At 38.1% G+C, this 21,857-nt stretch overlaps 1 protein-coding gene across 3 annotated transcripts in view; it reads left to right on the top strand.

Moving 5' to 3' along the window:
* The first annotated feature begins 392 nt into the window (after positions 1–392).
* SUZ12 (SUZ12 polycomb repressive complex 2 subunit) overlaps positions 393–21,857 on the top strand; it is a 27,775-nt gene continuing 6,310 nt past the window's right edge. Inside the window, exons 1-11 of one of the 3 annotated variants that reach the window (XM_074159980.1) lie at positions 591–615; positions 661–921; positions 3,707–3,753; positions 3,846–3,910; positions 8,786–8,854; positions 11,717–11,766; positions 14,372–14,457; positions 15,884–16,115; positions 16,912–17,014; positions 17,598–17,703; positions 19,314–19,491. In XM_074159980.1, coding sequence (XP_074016081.1) covers positions 591–615; positions 661–921; positions 3,707–3,753; positions 3,846–3,910; positions 8,786–8,854; positions 11,717–11,766; positions 14,372–14,457; positions 15,884–16,115; positions 16,912–17,014; positions 17,598–17,703; positions 19,314–19,491 — 1,222 coding nt within the window. Of the gene's footprint in view, positions 922–3,706; positions 3,754–3,845; positions 3,911–8,785; positions 8,855–11,716; positions 11,767–14,371; positions 14,458–15,883; positions 16,116–16,911; positions 17,015–17,597; positions 17,704–19,313; positions 19,492–21,857 lie in introns of all 3 variants that reach the window. The other 2 variants (XM_074159979.1, XM_074159981.1) reach the window with 2 other exon arrangements.

Here is a 21,857-nt window from a genome sequence, read left to right as displayed (position 1 = left end):
TGGGCAGCAGAGCAGCCCCTCAGCAGCCGTCTTCCCTCAGGCGAGAGGGGGGCACCAGCTCCCTGCGCGGCCACGGAGGCACCGGGACGTGCCGCAGAGCAGGGGCCGGGAAATCCTGGTGCTTCGGGCCCGGCGGCTGGAGGGACGGCCAGGGCCCGGGGCCGGGCCGGGGCCGGGGGGCGGCGGGCGGGGGCGGCGCGCTGTCCCAGCATGCCCCGCGCCGGAGGGCGAGCGGCCCTTTCCCGCGAATTCAGTTCAAAGGCGGGGGAGGGGAGAAGCGCCAAGCGGCATAGCGCACCGACCAACCAAACTCTTCCAGAACCATCCGTGCGTCACGCGGGGGCGGGCCCCGCCCGGGCCAATGCGGCGCCGCGGCGCCATCTTCGGAGCCAATGGGCGAGCGGAGGAGGCGGGCGCGTCGTGGTCGTCGGGTTCGGCTGGTCGTAGCGCTGAGGAGAGCGGAGCGGAGGAGACTTAGAGGAGTTGGAGCTCGGTGCTTCCCCTCCCCCGCCTCACCCCACCCGCCCCGGCCGCCCCCTCCCTCCCCGCTCGGTCTCCGTCCTGCCGGGGCCCTCTCGGGGGCCAGGCCCATGGCTCCTCAGAAGCACGGTGGAGGTGCGGGGCCCAGCTCGGGCTCCGCTGGCGGCGCCGCCGGAGGAGGAGGAGGAGGAGGTGGCGGTGGCGGAGGCGGCGGCGGCGGCGGGGGGTTCGGGGGCTCCGCCGCGGCGGCCGCGGCGGCTCCCGGCGGTAAATCCGGTGGTGCCGCAGGCGGCGGCGGTGGCGGCGGAGGAAGCGGTTACTCGGGCGGTTCCTCGGCCTCCTCGGCGGCGGCAGCAGCGACGGCGGCGCTGCCCCCCGTGAAGAAGCCGAAGATGGAGCAGATCCAGGCCGACCACGAGCTCTTTCTTCAGGCCTTCGAGAGTGAGTACCGGGCCGGGGGAGGAAGTGGGGGCCCGAGCCGGCGGGACCGGCCGGGGCCGCCGCAGAAAGGGCGGGAGGAGGAGGAGGGGAGGGCTGTGGAGAGTAGGGGCTTCCGGGGGTAAACATGGTCGGGGGAGGGAGGGAGCTGGGACCGGAGAGGGGCGCGAAGGGGAGCGGGGCTGGGGGAGGCGGGGGCCCGGCGGGGCTGGGGCGGAAGCGCGGGGCCGGGGGGCCGGTGTGCGGGCAGGGTGGCGAGCGGCAACCGGGGCCCGCGGGGCGTGTGTCTGCGCCCGGCCGGCGAACTTCGTTCCCCGGTTACAGCTTCCATCAGGCTTTCGGGGCGGCCGGTTCCCCTGCCTTCCTCCGACAGCCCTCGGAGGCACCGGGGAGTTGGGGACGGAGAGGCTCTTCCCTCTCCGGCGGCTGCCTTAAGAGCCCCTTTCAGGGGCGGGATGTGATTAAGACTTCACTGTACTTGGTTTTTCTTTGTCTGGCAATAATTGTCCCTTAGTTGAGATTTCATATTGGAAACTGACCTCTGCGACCCACGCATCACCCTGTGGCAGTTCCAGATAGGAGGAGAATCCCTTTGGATGCACCAGAAAGTAGTTTATGGAATTCTGATTTAAATGAACAGTGCAGCAGTAAACTTGGGTTCCACGAAAAAAGATTTCTGTGCAATTGCTGGGATTTGAAGGATATTTTTAATGCCTTACTACATACACGGTGTGGTTCTGGGGTTGGTGCTGTCACTTGCTTGCGATGGTGACAGTGTTTGAGAAAGTGTTGGGAGTTTTTGGTGGTGTCTCAAATCCTTAATAGCGCGGCATCCTTTGAACCTTAGCCCTGTTCACAAAGCTGTGTGTTCAATAAATACTATGCTGCAAATAGGTCAAGTGGCAAACTTCAGTGCCCAAGATAGGGGAAGAAAATTCGCTTGCCCTCGCTTCAGTCTGTCAGACAAGGGGAGCGGTAGAGCTGTGCAGGTATTGATCAGGAGTAAGTTACAGTGTAAATGTATCAGCACGTTAACTCTGTAGCGTGAATATTATGGGAAAACCGCAGTAAGGTAATACTGGATTAAAAAAAAAAAATCCTAACACGCGTAGTGTTGAATCACATTCTTCCTGAACGTTTTTGTCCCTTTTCAAGGTCATATGCTAGAAAAAGATAAAGATTTATTTTAAGCTTTTGCTGAGTAATATGGAGTTGTGAAACATATGTCTGTCTGCAGGTTGAAAAGTGTGGTTGAGAATTATTCTACTTGGGAAAACTAAAGTTGAAGCAGCAGTATGCTGTCTTTAAATTACATCCTTGTGAAAGTAATTTAGTGTTTTCATACCTTTCTAAATTATAATTATGTGACTTTTTTGGAGACAAACACGGGATGCTTCTTTAAAAGTTGTGTCTACTCTGTATTTTCACTTGCTAGCAAAGTGCATATTTCTTAATTTCTTTTCTGTCATTTAATTTGACAAATACAGATTTTATTATGATAATTTGCATTAAGCAGAATTTTACTGGTTTTCATCAGGCTTCTAGAAGGAAATAGTGGGATCGTTTTAATATTTCCTTCTCTAATAATAATACTTCTCTCTAATAGTAGATTGTTTGGGGTCTTACATTCATAAGTGTAGAAATAAGGCTGAATCATATCTTTAAACAAAGAATAAAGGATATAAAATGCTGTCCTTTTTCACTTCTAATCACAGAATTCCTTAAATTACAATAAGGTTTCCAGCTATTTGTAATAAACATTTTGCAGTGGTATGAAAACGAAAGGTTTATATTTCTTAAAACATAAATAGTTGGTTGTTTTCTTTAGTGTTAGCAGCCTTAGCGTGGGCATCAAGGCATTCTCCGTTCTCTTTTTCTTTCCACTTAATGTGTTTTATCAAGTAATTTCCAAGTTTCTTGCTGATGTTACCTAATGAAGTTGACTTTTATTTCAGTTTAGATTGGAATTGTTGCTAGATATAACCCTGATTCAGACAAACCTCTTTTTTGTCCTGATTTAACTGAATTAGTTAAAGCTACATAGAAGTTCCTCTTTTCTCTAGGCAAGTCTTGATCTTTTCAACTATGGTTAGTATACCTGTTTCAAATGATGCTACCTTTTCATGTCAGTATTGCATATGGCTGTGTGGTCCTCCCTCCGTTTACACTTTGAAATAGTATTTGCTTTACCAGAATCAACATTTTTCTGATCCTATGAATGGAAAAGATTTAGGAAATGAATTTCCAAGTTTAGAATGATCCGTAATAATGCATCACAGTCAACTGACAGTCCCTCTTTTTCTGGTACCTTGTGCAAGTGACCTTGGTAGTTTCCAGAAGGAAAAATCAGCTACCAAACTGGCTGACTATATAAATTTTGTATACAATTTTTGGTATCATATCAGATATTTTCATTAACATAATGAAGAAAACTTACCTATTTGATAATAGGTTGTTATATGTTGAGATATTTTTTTCTACCCTTTTATGGTAGAAAGCCTGTAAGAAACATATTTTGTGGAAAGCAGAGCAGTCCTAGTTGAGCTGTGACTGCTGATTTATGGTAGCTTAAAGAAGTAGTTGCTTTGTGTTATACAGTAGCTGTAGTAACCTTTGACTTGTTGGAATTATTTGGACATCGTGATGCTTTGCTTAAATGATGACTTTTGTGGTATTTGTCTTAAAAAAAAAAAAAATCAACATCCTAAATTAGATACTTTTTGTCACCATAAGGCTTTCTTTCTGGAGCTATAAGGTTTGTTGGATAACATGTGTTTCTTTTTCTTAGAACCAACACAGATATACAGATTTCTACGTACCCGGAATCTAATAGCAGTGAGTAATTGGTCTTTATCACTCATTTACTTTGGACTTGTAGGAAATTTTAGTTAAAACATAACCGGTTTTGTTTTTGTTTTTTTCTGCAGCCAATATTTTTGCACAGAACTCTCACTTACATGTCCCACAGAAATTCCCGAACAAATATGAAAAGGTAAAATTGTTCTTTGAAAAGTAATCCTAAAATGTTAGCAAAGTAGCAGAAGTCCAAAAAAATAGTGGAGGGTGACCTTTTCTTTTCGTGTGGTGTGTAAAACATGACCTTTTCTTTTTGAAGAACTTAAAAAACGCGTGCATCACTTTACGGTTGATTTCTGAGACCTAAGAACTTTTCTGCAGTGTTAAGAGTGTGGTGACTTTACGCTTGTGGCTTCTCTTGATATGGGAGTACTCAGATGTGGATAACTATCTGCAGAATCCTGACTAATTCTCCCGTGTTTGTTTTTTGTTTGGGAGATGTTATACAAAACTGTGTAACATCTGAGCTCTTGTAATCAATGGTGTTTGGTCATAATCACATGCAACGTTTTAGTTTAAACTGTAACCTAACAGCTTATTTAAAGAAACAAACACAAAACTATGGATTTTGTTAGTTAGTCTTGGAAGGATCCAGTAATTATCTCTGTAATTATTTTAAAAACTGAAAAATTAAGGTCAATTTATAGCATTTTGCAACCTTTAAAAAGGTTGCTTTGAACTGTATATGTCTGAGAAATGGGGTTCAGTTTTGACATTGCAAAATAGTCATTCTCATCATGTGAGGTGCTACGGCTCATGTCAGTAGACTTCAAAATATATAAATACTGCAGAGTGAAAAGTGCAGTGTACATTATTTATTAGCACAATCACTAAGTCCTTTCGGTTATTTCCCCCTCACTGAAAATCGTTTGTTACACTTTGGATTTTTGTGTAGCCTGAACACATATTTTAAAGTATTTTAACACTAAAATTCTTACTGCTTTGAAACAGTTGCTGTGGGACTGAAATACTTTATCATGAACACCTAACGAATAGCAATAAAATCTGATTATGCAGACCATTCTAATTTAAGCTATATTTGTATCTAAGAAAGGTAATATTTGAGTGATCTGTTGAGCAGTAGAATTTGCACATTTTTATTTAAATTAAAGAAGCTATATTTGGCATTCTGATCTCTTGGATACTGTTTAATGTTATTGCCATTAGCTTTAATGCTAAAATACCACTTTTTCTTAAAACTGAATCCATAACATACAATTTCAGGTACTTAAGTAATGATCAGATTTATTTTTTTAAAAACTTGAAGTTGCTGCTTGCTTTTCCTTACAAAAGTTACTGGAGTGAGTTGTTTGCTATTTTAAGAGGGCAGAGTCAAATTTTGAGAAGTAACGTTCAGGGTGTTTTGTGATTTCTTTCTTGGGTTTTTTTTGTTTGTTGTTTTTTTTTTCTAATTAGAATTGTGCAACAGGAAGTTCTTGCTTATAACTTATATTAACTTAGAGTTGATTGAAATGCGTATGTTCTTTTACCTGAATTCATTTCTTTGGATGTCTGCTGTAGTTGCTGGGAAACAAGAAATGGTACTTTGCATGGACATTGTGTTTTCCACTGTTCCAAATTCCAGTTCAAATTCAGCCGCACAAGTGATGCTTAGTTTTGCTTTGAAACATACTGATTTTTACTAGTTCCCTTAACATTTTGTTTGAGAACTCTGATTTCAGTTAGGTAGTGTTCTGACAACAGACAGATTAATAGGCTTTTCACTCACTAGTTTTCTGACAATACTGACTTATTTAAATCATTCTGGTAATTAGGTCTAGGAAGATTAAAACAAACTATGTTTTCTTTATAAAAAGACAATAATGCAACAGAAATGAACTAGCATAGTTGAGGGGAAAAAACAGAAAATAATTAAGTGAGGAGTTCTCCCCTCAGTCCCCCCTCTCACTTTCCCATGCTCTGTCAGTACTGTGGTCCTTCTCTTTCGGCCTAATTAAGACCACAAAAGGTGTAGTTTATGGGTAGTTTGGATACTTAGATCTAGTGGCAAAACTGAGAGACTGTGGCAAAGCAGTCTCAGCTGAAGGTCCAGACGAGGTTAGCAGGGTAGTGCTTTGCTGATAGTTGTTTTGCTGGTAAACACTTTGAAATGTGTGAGAGACCTTAATTGCTATTCTTTATTCAATAGAAATAGTTAAGGTGTATGATCCTGTTATTTTGGTGAAAAAGGGGCTTTAAAAGAGGAAAAATATTTGGACTAGAGTAGATGATCTTCCTGAGGCTTATATTAGGAAAAATGTACATACCTAGCTTCAGTATAGTAAAAATGTTACTAGAGTTCTCTTTGCAAAGAAGTGTCTTTTGGAACTGTGTCCTCATTAGCCTGCTAATGTGAACTGTGATGATACATGTTTGTTTATTCTTTTATTTATTTTTTCCCCTAGAACTTATTAATTCTGCCTTTTTTAAATTGCTGATCATCGTTTTGATTGCCATTTCAGTAAACAGTGTCATATGTAAAATATAAAGCAGTTCTCTCCAGACTGTATAGAACTTACTTATCACAATAGTAGTTATAGCTCCACATCTCTTAGGTCTAGCTCTACAGTAGTCTGAGAAAAATGCCAGACAAATTTATCACTTGGAGGTAGGGAAGTAAAACTGCATTTTTACCGAGAAATTATCCATTGATGTTGGTCCGTATGTTTAATACCGAGAAAGTGTTTATAAAGACCAGAGTCCTTAGAGTATAGAGAAATGTTGATAGGGAATAAGTTAATTGGCATGTGTCAACTTGGGCTAAAGTGTTGAAGTTGTTGCTTATCGCTGGAGAGATAATGCTTGGGTCAAGTGCTACTTGGTGGAGAACTGAAATGGGCTTTCCGCCCGTGGGACTGTCTTCAGGTGTCACTATATTATTAGACCAAGTAATGGTGTTGCAAAGAAGCTACTGTTACTAAAAGTTGCTTTCCATACAGTATTTGGATAAAGGAATATATTTTTTTTTTATTTATTTATTAGCAGAGTAATGGCATGCGATGATGTGACTTCTAATACTTTGTTAATTATGACTGTGCTTGACTGCAGTAGGAGTGGGTGGAGAAAGGAATGCACAAGATGCACATACTTGTAGTACGAGTAAATGTTCTCTTGAAAATCCTGGGTGTTGGGGATGGTTATTACAGAAACTTAATTTTGGCTGTTATGCATGGGAACATAAAAATAGTAATTAACTTTAAAGGGATTTCTGTTTTTTTTTTTTTGTTTTGTTTTTTAAATGTTCTTATAAGTTAACTTCAAGACAACAATTTTGATTTAATGGGTTTTCTGGTTGCTATTTTTAATTTTTCTGAAAGATTTTTAGGAGGACTTTTTTCTTGTCTTAACCTGAGTTTGACATTAGGAAAGGTTGTGTCATGGATCTTTCTGGATCTGTAGTGCTCAGAAATATTAAATGTAAGCTGTGTCAGATATTAGTATATTTTATGAGAGATTGTTAAACTTTCCCTCATTCCTGAAACATGTTTATCTCTTAGCTGGTTTCTGGCTCGTATTCCCATCATGACATGGCTTTGCTCTAGAGGTGTTCTAAGCAATTCTTTAGCCTGAAGAAAACCTTCTAAAGAGAAGCGTACGACTTGCAACATGTTCTGCAGAACAGCGCCGGATTTTGATGAGCTTGGGCAAAGTGCATGCAGAGACTTTTTTTTACCTTAGAATCTGAAACTTTCAGCAAATTCCTCTGTTCTTAACATCTCTTGCTTTAAAGCTGAGCATTGCAATGTTCATTTTAATAATCACACGTTTTAGTGTAGGTGAGCCAGTTCTTTAATCTGTCATCTGCCTCTACCTTAGGCTGAGTAGAGCTTTGAATCGGTGATTATTTACTACAGAAATCATAATTACTTTTCTCCTCGTTATCTGGCTGCAGCCCTGTACTTGTGTAGTGTCTCTTGCCCACTGTTGCTGTTCAGCCACCATGTGGTTTGTAACTAAAGCACTGGGATGTGTTACATGCTGAATGTCGGCAATGTGTGACATCAGTGTTTCTTCAGGCAGGATATTTCTGTAGACGATGCTTCCCACTTCCCCAGAACATGTTGTTGTTGTTGTTCCCCCCTGCAAGAAATCCAGTATTTGGCAATAGCTTATGTTCTTCTTATTTCATTTTTCTAAGGTATGAATGTAAAGGGAGGGTGTCCTCGCAGCTCTTGGGTTGTCTGTCTGGTCTAGTGCAATTTTGTTAGCATCTAGGTCCAAGCATTAATTTTCCTTTAATGAAAAATTGAAAGACTATTCTGGAAACTGCTGAATAACTTTGTTTATGAGTGAACTTTATTTAGCAATGAACATTAAATTGTATATGTGGTAGAACTGGCTGAATATATAAGCATGGACAGACTGATGTCAGAGTTACGGGGAGAAATGAAGTGATTATTCTCCATGGCATCGTTGTCATTGGTTGTTGTCGTCCTCCCCATTTCCTGAGTGTGTGCTCTAGTAGTAGCTGCAGAATTCATTGTTCTTTGTATTGTGTCCATTTCATGTAACTTTGTGGAGGAAAAAAAAAGGAATTTTTATAATTAGGTTTTTACTGTTTTGTCATATAAGAATCAAGGTTAAAATGGTAATGCCTGCAGAGCTGACACATAAGGCCCTAGTAGGTGTAAGTGTCACTAAAGGGAGAAGATTTTCTTTGACCAACGCTGAAATGTGGTTAGACGTGTTCATTGCAAGGGTTGAATTTGGTGCTGTTAAATGACACTTCTCAGGAGCAGTAGGATTACTTCTGAAAGGTCTGGTTTTAATGCTTTGTATTATTTTGATACTGCTCGAGAAGCTGTATTGCAGTTGTGTCCCTACGACACGGATGTGCTACTAGGCCCCGAAAGGCGTCGGAAGGGTGCTTTCTGAACACATGGCTAAAATTGCATATATAGACAGTTTTAGATTAAAAACTGAGTCAAAGTTTAGACTGAATACGTTTTCTTGTTATACGTTGTGGGAATAGCGGCTATGTGAAACTATTCTTTCTGCTTTTTCTTGACAGGAAAACATTCAAAGTAGATGAGATGTTATCAAAAGTAGAGAAAATGAAGGGAGAACAAGAATCTCACAGGTACTGTTCTGCGTATATACTTGTATGTGTGTGCAAATGAGCACATGCATGTGCTGAATCAAAAGTCTATTTGATTCATAAAATGGAAGTGATAAAGAGTAATTATTAGAAGCAAGGTAATTACTGTTTGAAAGGTTGCTTCCAACATTCTAAAATGTGTGTATGTGTGCTGGTCACTTAAAAGCTTGGAGAAAAGCAGTATCAGGATAAACTTTCAATATTTGTCATGCTGTTTCTTGAAATGTGTATAGAAGCCTCAAATAGGTATTTGCCTTAATTTTTTTTTCAACTGTCAGTTGTGTCAGTAACTCATCTGTATGTGCTGGAATTAAAAAAAAAAAAAAAAAAAAAAAGAAGACAAGTTTGGGAAAATACCCTGAAGTTATATACTATTTGGGGGTTTTATGGTTGAGCACTTGCTGGTTTTAATCTTATGTTCATAGTTATGTAAAAAAAAAAAAAAAAAAAATAGCAAAAACAAAAACCCCAAACAACAAAAACAAAACCCAAACTTAAACCACCAAAACAAGAAACCCTGAAGCTTTCAACAGTATTTAAAAGATCTTACTGATCTCAAGCCATAACAGAGTAACTCGTTATGAAATGTTTTCATTAAAGGCTGTAAAACTGAAAATTTTCCCTTCTAATTTTTTTCATGAGAAATATTGCTTAGTGTGAGATTTTTCTTTTGGTCTGACCCCATGTATATCTCATGTCAAACCTTTGTATAGTTCTGTCTGAGTAACAGTGTTCCCTCTTTAACAAATAGATAATTTCAAATCTTAATTCCATATGGACTTGTCACTGAGGGGGGAAGTCTTACTCTGTGAATTCTGATGGTGCAATAGTAATTACTTTTATATTGGTGTACCTATTGCTTTCGACATGCTAAATTTTTTTCCACAATCATTTGCTTTAAATTATTTAACACCCTTAAATGTTGGATAAAACTCATATTTTATCAGATCTTACTTTCTGCTTCAGAAAAAAATACTGGACTGTAGCTGTATTTGACATAATCTATTTGGTAAAAGTCAAATTTCAGTGGAGATGTGAAACTTGGGACTGATGTGTTTCAGTTAGTTTTCACCCCGGCCTGTCTTTGTAATCATGGAAGAAGGAAGCAGAGCAAATACACCTGCTCTGTTTCTTGACAAGTTTCCTAGTGCTGAAATAAAATGATATAAAAAGCTTATTCACTGAGAAGTGATATAGCATACAATGTGTTTGTGATATTTGGGTGTGATAGATGATGACCATAACTCTTTTAAATTGTATTCTTTATGTATAAATTAAATACCCAAGTTTTTTTCTGACAGTATATATGATGGAAATTAACCATTCCATTGTAAGACTTCCAGAATAATGTTGTTTTAATCTAAACGATTAGTCCTGCAGGTGGGCTTTCTGTTCTTTTTTGGTAGAAAGACTGTAGGTAATTTGCCAAAACCTTCCTATTTAATGTACTGATGCATCATGACATGCAAAGCATTCTGAAAATTTTAAAACAAAACCAGACATTTTAAAGACTAACCTAAGTTGCTAGAATGTGTGAATATCTGTTGAGATGGGATTTTGTGGTACTTATCTGCTTGGTTTTTAACCAGCTGTTCTTTTTCCATAGTGTTTACAAATAATTAACCTACTTCAGAGGCAGCCATGCTAGATACAATTTAGTCTGAAACAAATTTATAAATTTTGTGCTCGAAGAGGTTTTATAGATTTACTGTCTATTATTTTTCTTAATTATCTTTTGCTCCATGTATTTGGAATACTTTGCTAGGTATATATTCTCTTTTTAAGGATAAGGATCATGTTGAAACAAAATAGTCAAAATATTGATTTGTGTGTGGTTTTTGTGCTTTCAAAACTATCAAAAAATGTCCTCAAGTCTGGAAGAGTAACATAGATAAATGATGCAAGTTGGTATAGATGCAGTCTTCTGAATGCTCAAGCTCTTAGGCACTTTCAGTAATCATCTCAGACTCTGGGGGATGTTTGTGTTTAAAAATAGGTGTTGAATGTCAGGTTGTATCTTCCTGAGAAGTCAGTGAAGGTGCTTAAAATCGTATCTGGTGTTCTAGTGTAACAGATGATATTTTGTTCAATACGGTGTACTTCAGAAATACTAAGTGTTTTTGAGACCCATTTTAATGTAGGTTTATGAATACTCACTTTAAGCGGAAATGTATTTGGAATATAACAATTGGATGTAAAATGGTTCTAGAGTCAGCAGAATAGTCTGGGCTACGAGCTGCAGTGCTGTGAAACACAATAGATGCAAGTGTTATTTTGATTGCATATGTTATGGATGATGTGGACTTGATGTGACTGATAATCTTGATTTCTAGGGCTGTAGCTTCCCCATTGTAAATTGAATTGCCATCCTTACAGGTATTTAAAAGATATGTAGACCTTGGGCTTAGGGACATGGTTTAATGGTGGACCAAGTGCGTGGTTCAAGGTGAAGCCCTAGAAAAACACTAAAACACATCTCTGCTGATAAATGTCTAGGAAATGTGTTTGCCTGCCTGAGAAGGCGAGATATCATGTCTTCAGACAATGCCCTTCTGCTGTAGCATTTAAACCTCTACTCTGTACTTTTTTTTTATATGTATATAAATCTCGAGGCATAAAATACATAGAGAGAATAAGTATGTAAAGATAAAACTGGTCTACAACTTTGCATCAATTGCGATTACTGTATCCAGGCAGTTTCCAGATCAGAAAGATGGACCACTTCATTGTAGTTCTGCCTCTTGTGTTGGCCTGTCCTGAACATCAGTGAATGGAGTGGAGCGGCTCCTGGGACAAGAAAATAGTTACTTGTTCTAACATTTCCTTTCTTTTTTTTCTGTTTAGCTTGTCTGCTCATTTGCAACTTACATTTACTGGGTTCTTCCATAAAAATGGTATGTTTTGCTAATTTATTCATTATACTGTTAATTTGTATGGCACCTTTGAAATTAGTATAGATCTGTGTGGAGAATAGTTGAATGTTTTGACTCTCTGAGTTCTTCCATAAAATGGTGTGTTTGCTAATTTATTCATTATACTGTTAATTTTTATATAGTCTTTGAAATTAGTATAGATCTGTGAGACTGAGTATTTTGAATCTCTGCTGTTTGGATGCAGATTTTCACTTTAGTCCCATTAGTTACAGTACTTTCAGTAGCACTTTAAATATGTTGTAGCATAATTGTCATGTTAAGCAAATATGCCTTCTGGGGTTTTAGTCAGAACAGTGATTTTGAGAAATACTTCAAGTCCTCATCCATTCAAACTGAAATAGACCTTGAGGAGTCCCGAAGAAACTGATCTTATGGAAGTGTGTCTTTGGGATATTTGAAGTAGCTTTAAAAAAAAGCCCTCAGCCTTCAAATAGTTAGAAGATCCAGTGTTTTTTAAATTAAAATAGAGGTGCGAGAATAAATTTTACCAAGTAGAAGCTAGAAATGAGGCAAAGGTCATGTCATTGATTTATAAAAGCAGACCAGAATGAAGGGTTCTATTCCTTTAACCGAAAGCAGAAGTGACATGCTTTGTGCTGTATAGGCATGGGTGAATTCACTCACTGTCTTTTTACTTTCCTGAAAAAAACCTATCTGTTTATCCATTAAAATAAAGTGATTTTTTGCTTAAAAATATTCTGAATGGCATCTTAGTCTTTGGATGTAAAAGCTAATAGAATTCATGGAACAGGTTTTGTACTTTTTTCTGGAAGTTATGTTCCCTCAGGGTATCTTCTGCTTAAGCAGATCTGCTTGGTAAGGTGTTTGAAAATTAAAATTCCAGATATGTAATTTTTAGTAGCCCTTCTGTATTGAACTGTAATATTACTCTGAGAAAGTTCTTCAAACCTGCAGATTGGGACATTCTGTTTCTGGAATTTCCAAATACTGCTGGTGTCAGTGGTATTCATCTTGTTTCTGCTCTCAGGAACTTCAGGTTATGTGTTGTGTTCAGTATTTGAGATGAGAAACCACAAGAGAGATGGACTTCTGGGGCAGCTAGTGGTAAAAATAGAGAAGTATAGAATAAAGGTGGAGGATACTTGAAGACTTTCTCTGTAGCTTTGAATGTTTGGATTATGTGACTCTACTGTTGACTATAAAACCTCTTCACTTCAAGAGGGTACTACGTGTAGTGAGAGCCTGGCAGTAATTTGTACCATAGTAAAGGATATCACTAACATAAGTAATGTATGCTATAGTGAATATTAAATATAGAAAATATTTAAATTAATGAAGCTGGCATAATTAATATGCTTATTTGTCTGGATAGATATTGTTAGAAACTCTTGAAACAGAGTGTGGTGGAGTTTTGGTTGGGTTCCCCCCTGCCACAAGTTTCTGTATTTGCTAAGAAGATTTCTAATATGTCTTGTTTACAATTAAAAAAAAAAATAATAAATCTGTTTGTTTGATAAAACTGCCAGTGTCTTTAGATGAGTTACCAGAACTCTTTCTACTGAAACACATTAAGCTTATTGAGTGTGGATATAGTGTCAGGAGGAAAGCAAGTGAATAGACTTGGGTTATGTCTTTAATATGCTAAAGCTTTCCTTTTTGTATCTGATGGGCATGACAAAGTATTTCATTGAATGTCAGATATTTTGTGACATGGACTAAGGCAAAGCCATTGTGCTTTTTAGCTTAAGCTCATAATGATATTTGTAAGATTTTTTTTTTTTTTAAACGCAGAAATAATTTCTTATAGACTCCTTCAGTTTTGGCTGATAATGGTTTTTCAGAATTTCTTCCAGAAACTATTTTTTGACTAGATATATAGTTAACTTTTATCTTGTTACTCTTTTTCTGTATGAGGGCACAATTCTTCATTAATATGAATTTAAACTATTAAAGGTTCTCCTACCATACAGTGAAATTTATTTTGTAAGGCAGTTCCTAGTTGACATTGTCGATCATGCTGCTGGTAGTAGCTGTCTTGAGGATTCCAGGCTCTAGGAAATTGATAGTGCAGAGACTGTGAAGCCAGGTCTTCTTTTCTAAGACTTTTTTGACATTCTTTTAAGAGTCCTTTAACAGCTGTTCTGCATATACTTACCTTACATAATATTTAAGGTTTCTTTTTTTGTTTTATTTTCCTATCTGATAGCATCTGGATCTTAAGTTTTGATGCAAACCAAATTCTAGGTTTGCAAGCTGTAAAGAAAAAAAAATTATAGGAAATAATTTGACTCATCTGTAATTAGTTTTTTCTGACTTTCCTTAAATCTACCCGTATCCTTTTTTCCTGCTATGAAAAGGTTTTGGCAATGTCAAAGGTAGCAAGCATTGGAGATTGACTGTGCTTTTTAATCTGCTAGAATTAGAACAGTGAGGTAGGATGTGCTCAAGTGGGAATTTGCAGTAAGTTTGTGGAGAACTGAAACTTAAAATTTGACTAGAAGTTCTTGTGCCTGGAGGTACCTATGTTAAAAAAGTAATTACAGGTGGATTTGCACAGTTGAATTGATCTTCATTTTTTCAGAACTTAAAATATTTTTCTATTTAGATAAGCCATCACAAAACTCAGAGAATGAACAAAATTCTGTAACCCTGGAAGTACTGCTTGTGAAAGTTTGCCACAAGAAAAGAAAGGTAAAAATGATTTGACAAAGTATTAATATATAGTAAAGCAAAATGTCTACATGATTCTGGAATGTCTATTTAACATTGGCATACAACAAGGTAATGGTGAAACGATGCTGCTTTTGAGATAAATTGAAGAACTAATCTATTCAAACTGTTGCTTGTTGACTGGGTAAAGTGTTCTTCAGAAGCAAATATATATATATGGATTTTGCTTTGTGAGAAATAACTAGAAGTTTTTTAAAAAAAAACATTCAGCTTGTTCATTGAATTTAGCTTGCTTGTAAATCAGATTCACTCATTGTGAATTTCAGCCATCTCTATTTTTGCTTCAGTTTTTTTCTATCTCATCATCAAACTATTAATTCTGTTGTGATGTTCAGAGGCTTAAGTAAACCAGGCAATCGCAAAGTCATTAAATAGTTTGCCTTTTAGAGTTTAGAAATAAAAAGGAACAAGTTGCAATTGTTTCGAATTCCCAAGTCATCTGCCAAGTCTTGTCTCTTCCTTGCTTTTTCTGTACCTATGTTTTTTTACATTGATCATCTCAATTATTGCAGATTTTAGATACTATGAATCATAAACAATTTTCAGACCTTTTTTTTTTTTTCCCTCCAAGCATCTCTGAATTTGCTTGCTGGTTTAGCTATGTTTGTTTCACACCAGTTGGCAAATTATCTTCACAGCTATGGGAATATGGGAGGCTTAGTAATCCATGCTGTAATTTTTAACCAAAAAGGGAAAGATTTGCAGTCAGAACTTTGTATATATTCCCTAAGAATGTTAAGCTGTTTTGACATGTTCTTAAGAGTTAATGTTGTTTCTAGCCAATTTTTTTCCTTGCTAGAGTATGGATAAATATGGTAAAAGCAGGAGGTGCTGATGGTTACTTGAAATGTTTTGCTGCAAGTTTCGTACTTAGGCCATCCTGCCTTGTTTTTCCAATACCAGACAGTGCTCAATGATCTATTTGAGAGATACTGAATATAATAAATCCTAGGTAAGTGGTTCTTTATCTCCCAGATAGCTCAAAGTGCACTTTGTAATATTGGAAGGAGAAGATAGGAAGCCCTTGAAATATATATATAACCAAAACATCTAATTTCTTTAGGTAAACAGAATTAAATTAGTATTAATGACTGTTCTACAATCTTTCTGAATGCTTCATGTTAGTGTTAATTTAATCACTTAGAGAAAGATGGCTGCTGCCAGGAATGGTTATAAAATGCCAGTTTTATTTACACTTTCAAATATCTGTTTTACGTTTAAAACCTGGGATTGTTATTCCAGATTTTTTTATTTACATCTGTTAGAAGGCTTATTTTCAAAAAGATGGCAGGACAAGTACTATTCGTAAGTGATACAAATTTTAACACTTAATGGCTTTACTTTGTGTTCTGAAAACCTAAACCTTAGCTTTCTTGTTTTTCTGTAGGATGTCAGTTGTCCGATAAGACAGGTTCCTACAGGTAAAAAGCAGGTGCCTTTAAACCCAGACCTCAGCCAAATAAAACCAGGCAACTTCCCATCACTTGCGGTTTCCAGCAATGAGTTTGAACCAAGCAACAGCCATATGGTGAAGTCTTACTCATTGTTATTCAGAGTAACTCGCCCAGGAAGAAGGGAGTTTAATGGACTGATCAATGGCGAGACTAATGAAAACATTGGTAACTTCAGTCTTTAAATATGCTTTTACAAAATTTATCTTGTAGGCTCGTATAGTTGTCTTAATCTGCAGCGTAGGTCATGCTCTGAGAAAGGCCAATCATAGATGAGTGACAACTGGCTTCCATTTGTTTTCAGTCTTTTTCAAGGTGGGGCTAAAACACAGTTGGTAGCTAGAAACTGTTATTATATTTCTGTGTAAATTTAACATCAGTTTTAAATAATGTGTGATGGTGAAGGAGAGGCAACACTGTTGGGAGGGGAATAGTGTAAGAGAGCCCTGTGGTCGCTGTGACTATCATTAAACCTCCAGCCACACTGGTCACTACTGACTCAGCTGTAGGTGCTATCACGGTCTCTCATCAAAACAAAATGACTAGCCAATAAAGAATAATACCTTAATAACGAAATTTTAAAAGCTATTTTCTGAATTTTGTCAAGATGTGTTATGTTACATCACAAATGTTACAGCTTTGAAGAGTGCATGTAGAATGAAAAACTTTTTCTCACTGTTTTGTAGCTACAAGAGGAGGAAGGTCAAATCCCAAACTCTCTTTGCTGACAGAGTAATACGACTAAACTATAGATATATGTGAACGTATCTAAAGTATGATTACTGTTAAGCTAAGTACTCTTTCCATTGCCATCGAGCTGTTCACTAAACAGTGTGTCCTTTGCTATTGTATGACACATCTGACGTAATCAACAGCCAGTTGTATTTTACAATTGCATGGAAGCTGTTCGATCTTTTGACTTTGTGCGTACATAATAATTGCATACTGTATTTCTTATGTACAGATGTCAATGAGGAGCTTCCAGCTAGAAGAAAAAGAAACTCTTCAAATCGTGAAGATGGGGAAAAGACATTTGTAGCACAAATGACTGTATTTGATAAAAACAGGTAATGCTATCCAAAATAAATAGTTTCTATTAATTCTTAGGAATTTGTTTAATATTAAAGTTAAATCTGCTTTATATTTTCAGTGTTGGCTGTCTTTGGCCGCATTTTTAGTTGGTAGTTCAATAAGAGTTTAGGCTTGATGTCTTTAAAAAAAAAGTATACAGGTTTCATAATGCACACTTTATACTGAGACCTGTTCTCTGACAATTGGAAATGATTCCGTTTCACAAACTTGAGTATTGTCCTGTTAATATGCATCAGTGTCTGTTCCTTGTCAGTTTTCTGACAGATGTAATTTCTGTGGTTCTGTTAAAGATCAATGACAGCGTAATTGAAAAGTACATCAAGCAGACAAAAAGTCTCTGAAATATGCTTACTGCTTACGTTCTATTTGGTGCCATGATTTTCTCTATGCCCAGGCTCTTGCTGATGCAGTTGCAGATCTTGTTCTGCTGGCACCTAAAGAAAACTCTAGTTCTCCATTACTACAGTGAAATCTAACGTGGTTACTGTGGAATACATTCTAATAGGCAAACAATAAAAATGAGCTGCTTTACTCATAACACATACTTTGTCTTGACAGGCGCTTGCAGCTTCTGGATGGAGAATACGAAGTGGCCATGCAGGAAATGGAAGAGTGTCCCATTAGCAAGAAAAGAGCAACATGGGAAACAATACTTGATGGGAAGGTATGGGTTGTTTTAGTGGCTGGAAGAACCTGTCTTCATTTACAATGGTCTGGATTAAGGTGGAACACAAGTTTAAGTGAAGCCAGTTGGCTGTTCCTCTGAAAATTTATTTATTTGAACAGGAAATGGTACTTCTCTTTCAGGATGTATAGACGTAAGTTTTAATTTAGCTCTAGGTTTAGGAAAGCTTTGGCTCTGCTAGATCGTTAACACAGGCAGATGTTAACTACTGTAACTATGGCAGCTGTCTCTTCCCATGACTTCTGAATTTCTGTGTTAGAAAGTCAGGCAAACGTTCTTTGTTGTAATAAATTCAAGTTGGACAAATCAAAAGGAACAAACTGCAGAAGCAGTATATTTTGGGGAAAGAAAGAGGAACCCAGAGCTTTCATAGGTGTGATCTTACACACATACCTTTAGAGAATGCTGATGAAATTTAGTGCTGAGAGGAAGAGAGTGTGTCAGTGTAGGAGAAAGTGTTGTGCAGAGAGAAACTGTTGACTGAGGTGAATCTACACTGGGTGATACAGTGAATGCACTTAGAGTCGCATACTCCTGTGTCAGTATCAGTTCTAAGTGACTGAGGAGAAGAATATGAAAATTCTAGATGGTTGCAAAGTAGTTGTGCATCAACATGGTTATATAATTATGAAAAAAGCCAGAGGTGATCCAAAGTATATAATAAAAATATAGTTAAGTGTTATTACCCTGTTCGGCATCTACCTGGGACACTGCTTCTGATTCTATTAACCTGTGTTCAGAAATTAAAATGGAAAAAGCTAGAAACTTCTTTTAGGAAGAGATCCTCCACGTGTAAACGTGCTTAAAAAGATATATGCTGTAGCTTTGTTAAACTGAGGCGGGGATACTCTTCTTGGGAGAATGAGAGAGGTTTTCCCCACTGGAGGTGCTACCCCAAAATAGTCATGGCCAATGTGTTTAGCGCTCAGATCTGATAAGCACGTTGTCATTGGTTTTCTGGTTTTGCAATAGCATTTCTGTAAAATAACAATGCTTAAATTTAATAAAGAGCTTTTAAGATGGAGTTCTGTAATCTCACTGATAAATTTAGGGTCTGATACTTGATAGGAAGAGTTTGGACTTGACTCAGCTCTCTTCTGTTTCTTTATTACTATTAATTTAATAAGTGAGTGGAACATAAGACCATATCCCCAGGAGAATATCACAATAGCCTTTCTAGAGCAGACAGGGTGTAGGCTTTTTACAGCTTGTGTATTGGGTATTAATATACAATACTGGACTGCAGAATTAGGAGTAGACGTGAGTAGAGACATACAGTGACAGCAGGCTTGTGGGTAAGTGCTGTTCTCTTTCTAGTCAGTCCCATGCTGTTTGCTGTTTAATGTTTCACAAAGATCAAGTTGTGTGCGCCACAGTATGTGTGTGAAGTGGTTGCTCAGTAAGGTGCCAGAAACTGCATAGTAATCTTTTTCAGCTTTTTTTTCTTTTCAGTATATCTAAATGTGTATGCTTATGTTGAAAACACAAGGACTTCAGGTGATTAAAAAATTACATCTGTCCCCATTTTGGGAATGTTTTTGTCCATGGGAAAACACTTATTCTGCTGTTTTATTTTTTATCTCCCCCAGAGATTGCCTCCATTTGAAACATTTTCTCAGGGACCTACACTTCAGTTTACTCTTCGTTGGACAGGAGACACAAATGATAAGTCCACAGCTCCTATAGCTAAGCCTCTTGCAACACGAAATTCTGAAAGCCTCCCTCAAGAAAACAAGCCCAATTCTGTTAAACCTACTCAGACTATAGGTAAGCAAACTTTGGCTTCGCTGCTGAATAATCATCTGCTTGGTGCGTCTGTACTTCAGGGTTCCTGACTCACTGGTGCAACTGCTTCAGGTAATCTTAAACATGAAAAAGCAAAAATGAATGGGCTTTGTTGTATCCTACATTTTGTACATTTTTAAGGTAATTTTAAAAGCTAAAAATAGTGGGGTCATTGAAGTCATTACAATACTGAAGTGGTTTATATACAATACTCATCCTGATGTGAAATAAATTGGGGGGAAATCTTTGAATAGGATTTCTAGGATTGTCTATTTTTCTCTATTCATTTTAATTACTGTTCTATAAGTATTTGGATGTATAGCATTAGTGAGTTCCTTTTTTATGCTTTGTAGTGAAAATAGTTCTAAAATTCGTCTATCGGATGATATGTTTAGCTCTTGGAAAACATAGCTGCTACTGTGAAATGTGACAAACTCTAAAATATTGTACGTTACATTGCATGTTTGTGTGTAAGGGTAACAGGTTCTTTCAGAACGTTTATGAACAGGCACAATCACTAATTGCAATTCTGTTAATATGTTTCTAAAACCATGTTACTTTGTTGCTGTCTGAGAGCTTAGCTCAAAAAAGCTACTACTAAAATATTTTTTGACACTAGACAGAAAAGGCATCTTTGACAATTGTCCCCCCCTCCTCCTTTTTTTAATAGCAGTTTCCTGTCTCGGTCACGTTTAATCTGAAATTCCCCTTTGACTCCTAAGTGGCAGTGGGGACGGGCCTGGGTACTATTCTTCTTTTGTGTCCCTCACAGTTGTTTGGAACTTTGGCATGGAATATTGTGTTGGCAGGTAGGGCCCAAGGACAGCTGGAAAACTTAAATTGTTGAGAAGGCAACAGGCTGCTCCTGTTGTTCAGGCACCTGTGAACGTACCTAGACCCGCAACTGGCACCCAATTCACTTCAGAGGGATCAGTGTTTCCAAGCTTGTAACTAGATGGGGACTCTGTGATTAAGGAAAACTTGTAGGTTCTTATTATGGAAGTAGTTATCTGGAGTGTAGTGGTTCTGTCTCCAGGCTCAATCTCTGGAGAATGTAGCCAGGCACTGTTTGCAGAGAGTTGCCTTGCTTGGAGTTTTGGGGTTCATCTATGGTAGTGCATCGGAGAATTTGTGCAAAATAGTATTTGTTTGGTTTTGTGTTGGATATATAACTATGAGATTTGGGAGCTGTAGTAGTGATAGCAAGAGAATTATTAAGAAAAAAAAATACTGTTTTTCCAAACATGCTTTTTGTGCCGTTGTATTGCTTTATATATTGGGAAACTTGATGCGTCAACGATAGCTCATCTCGGGTGAGACTAAGAATAGCAATTCCTTTCACTACATTTAGGCTTTAGTGTGTAGTAATACAAAAGTTAGAGCAAGAAGAATTTCACCCCTACCTGTGCAGAAGCCACTGTCTAAAATGATCCTGAACATCCTTAGCCAACCTCTAGACATCTTTGTCTTTGGAAAGAGTACAAGAATATTTAAATAAGACTGATTCCTGTCTTCTCAGTTGAATATTTCATCTGAGCTAGGGATTGCAGACACTTAAGATTCTTAAATCGGGATGAATGGCTGACACAACACACACAAACATGAAGCAATTTCCAATAGAAGAAGGGCAACAGAAGCAGGGAAGTGCTTGAACTTTCACTGTAAAAGTTGATCTGTTTTCTCTTTACTTCCTCATACAGCGCCTTCTTGTATTTTAGAGTTTCTCGGAGACCTATATTGTAATTTGTTAGGCAGGTTTTGTGCTCAGACTTGCAAAAGAAATGACGGTATGTTACTAACTCTAGAAGGTGTGTACTAGTTTACTGCATAATAAATACAGAGGTATTGGGAGGTGCCAAGGCTGCATTGTTAATGTACTGATAGAACCCATGTCTTCTTGCATCAGAGAAGCCAAGCGTTCCAGTAAACTGGTAAAGTTACAGCAAGAGCCACCTTCCAAAATAGTTCAGCAGACTCTTAATACAGGAATATATCATAGCACAATGCACAGCATTATAAGGTATTTGTGATGGTTGTGCTGTTTTTGGTCTCTGAATACCAAGGAGGAGAGTGAAAATAGTAGAAAGCCTTTATCAGATAGAGGTTCTGATAGTAAAAGAAAAAAATCCAGTGCATCTTTCCCAAGAGTGTATGAATTTGGTGTTGTCATTTTACTTTGGCATGTTTCCCAAGGCAGACCAGTGGAATAAAGACATCAAAGACTTCCTAAATGTGGAGGCTCAACCTTTGCTGTAATTACAAAGTGCTCAAAGTAACTGAGCCATGGAATTCTAATTTCCCTGATGTGGTGCAGGCTGAAGTGTCAGGTCTCCTCTCTTTTTCCTACA

The sequence above is a fragment of the Numenius arquata genome, chromosome 17 (genome assembly GCF_964106895.1).
Source record: "Numenius arquata chromosome 17, bNumArq3.hap1.1, whole genome shotgun sequence".
Classification (NCBI taxonomy): Eukaryota; Metazoa; Chordata; class Aves; order Charadriiformes; family Scolopacidae; genus Numenius; species Numenius arquata.
This window is presented reverse-complemented; position numbering and strand designations above follow the sequence as displayed.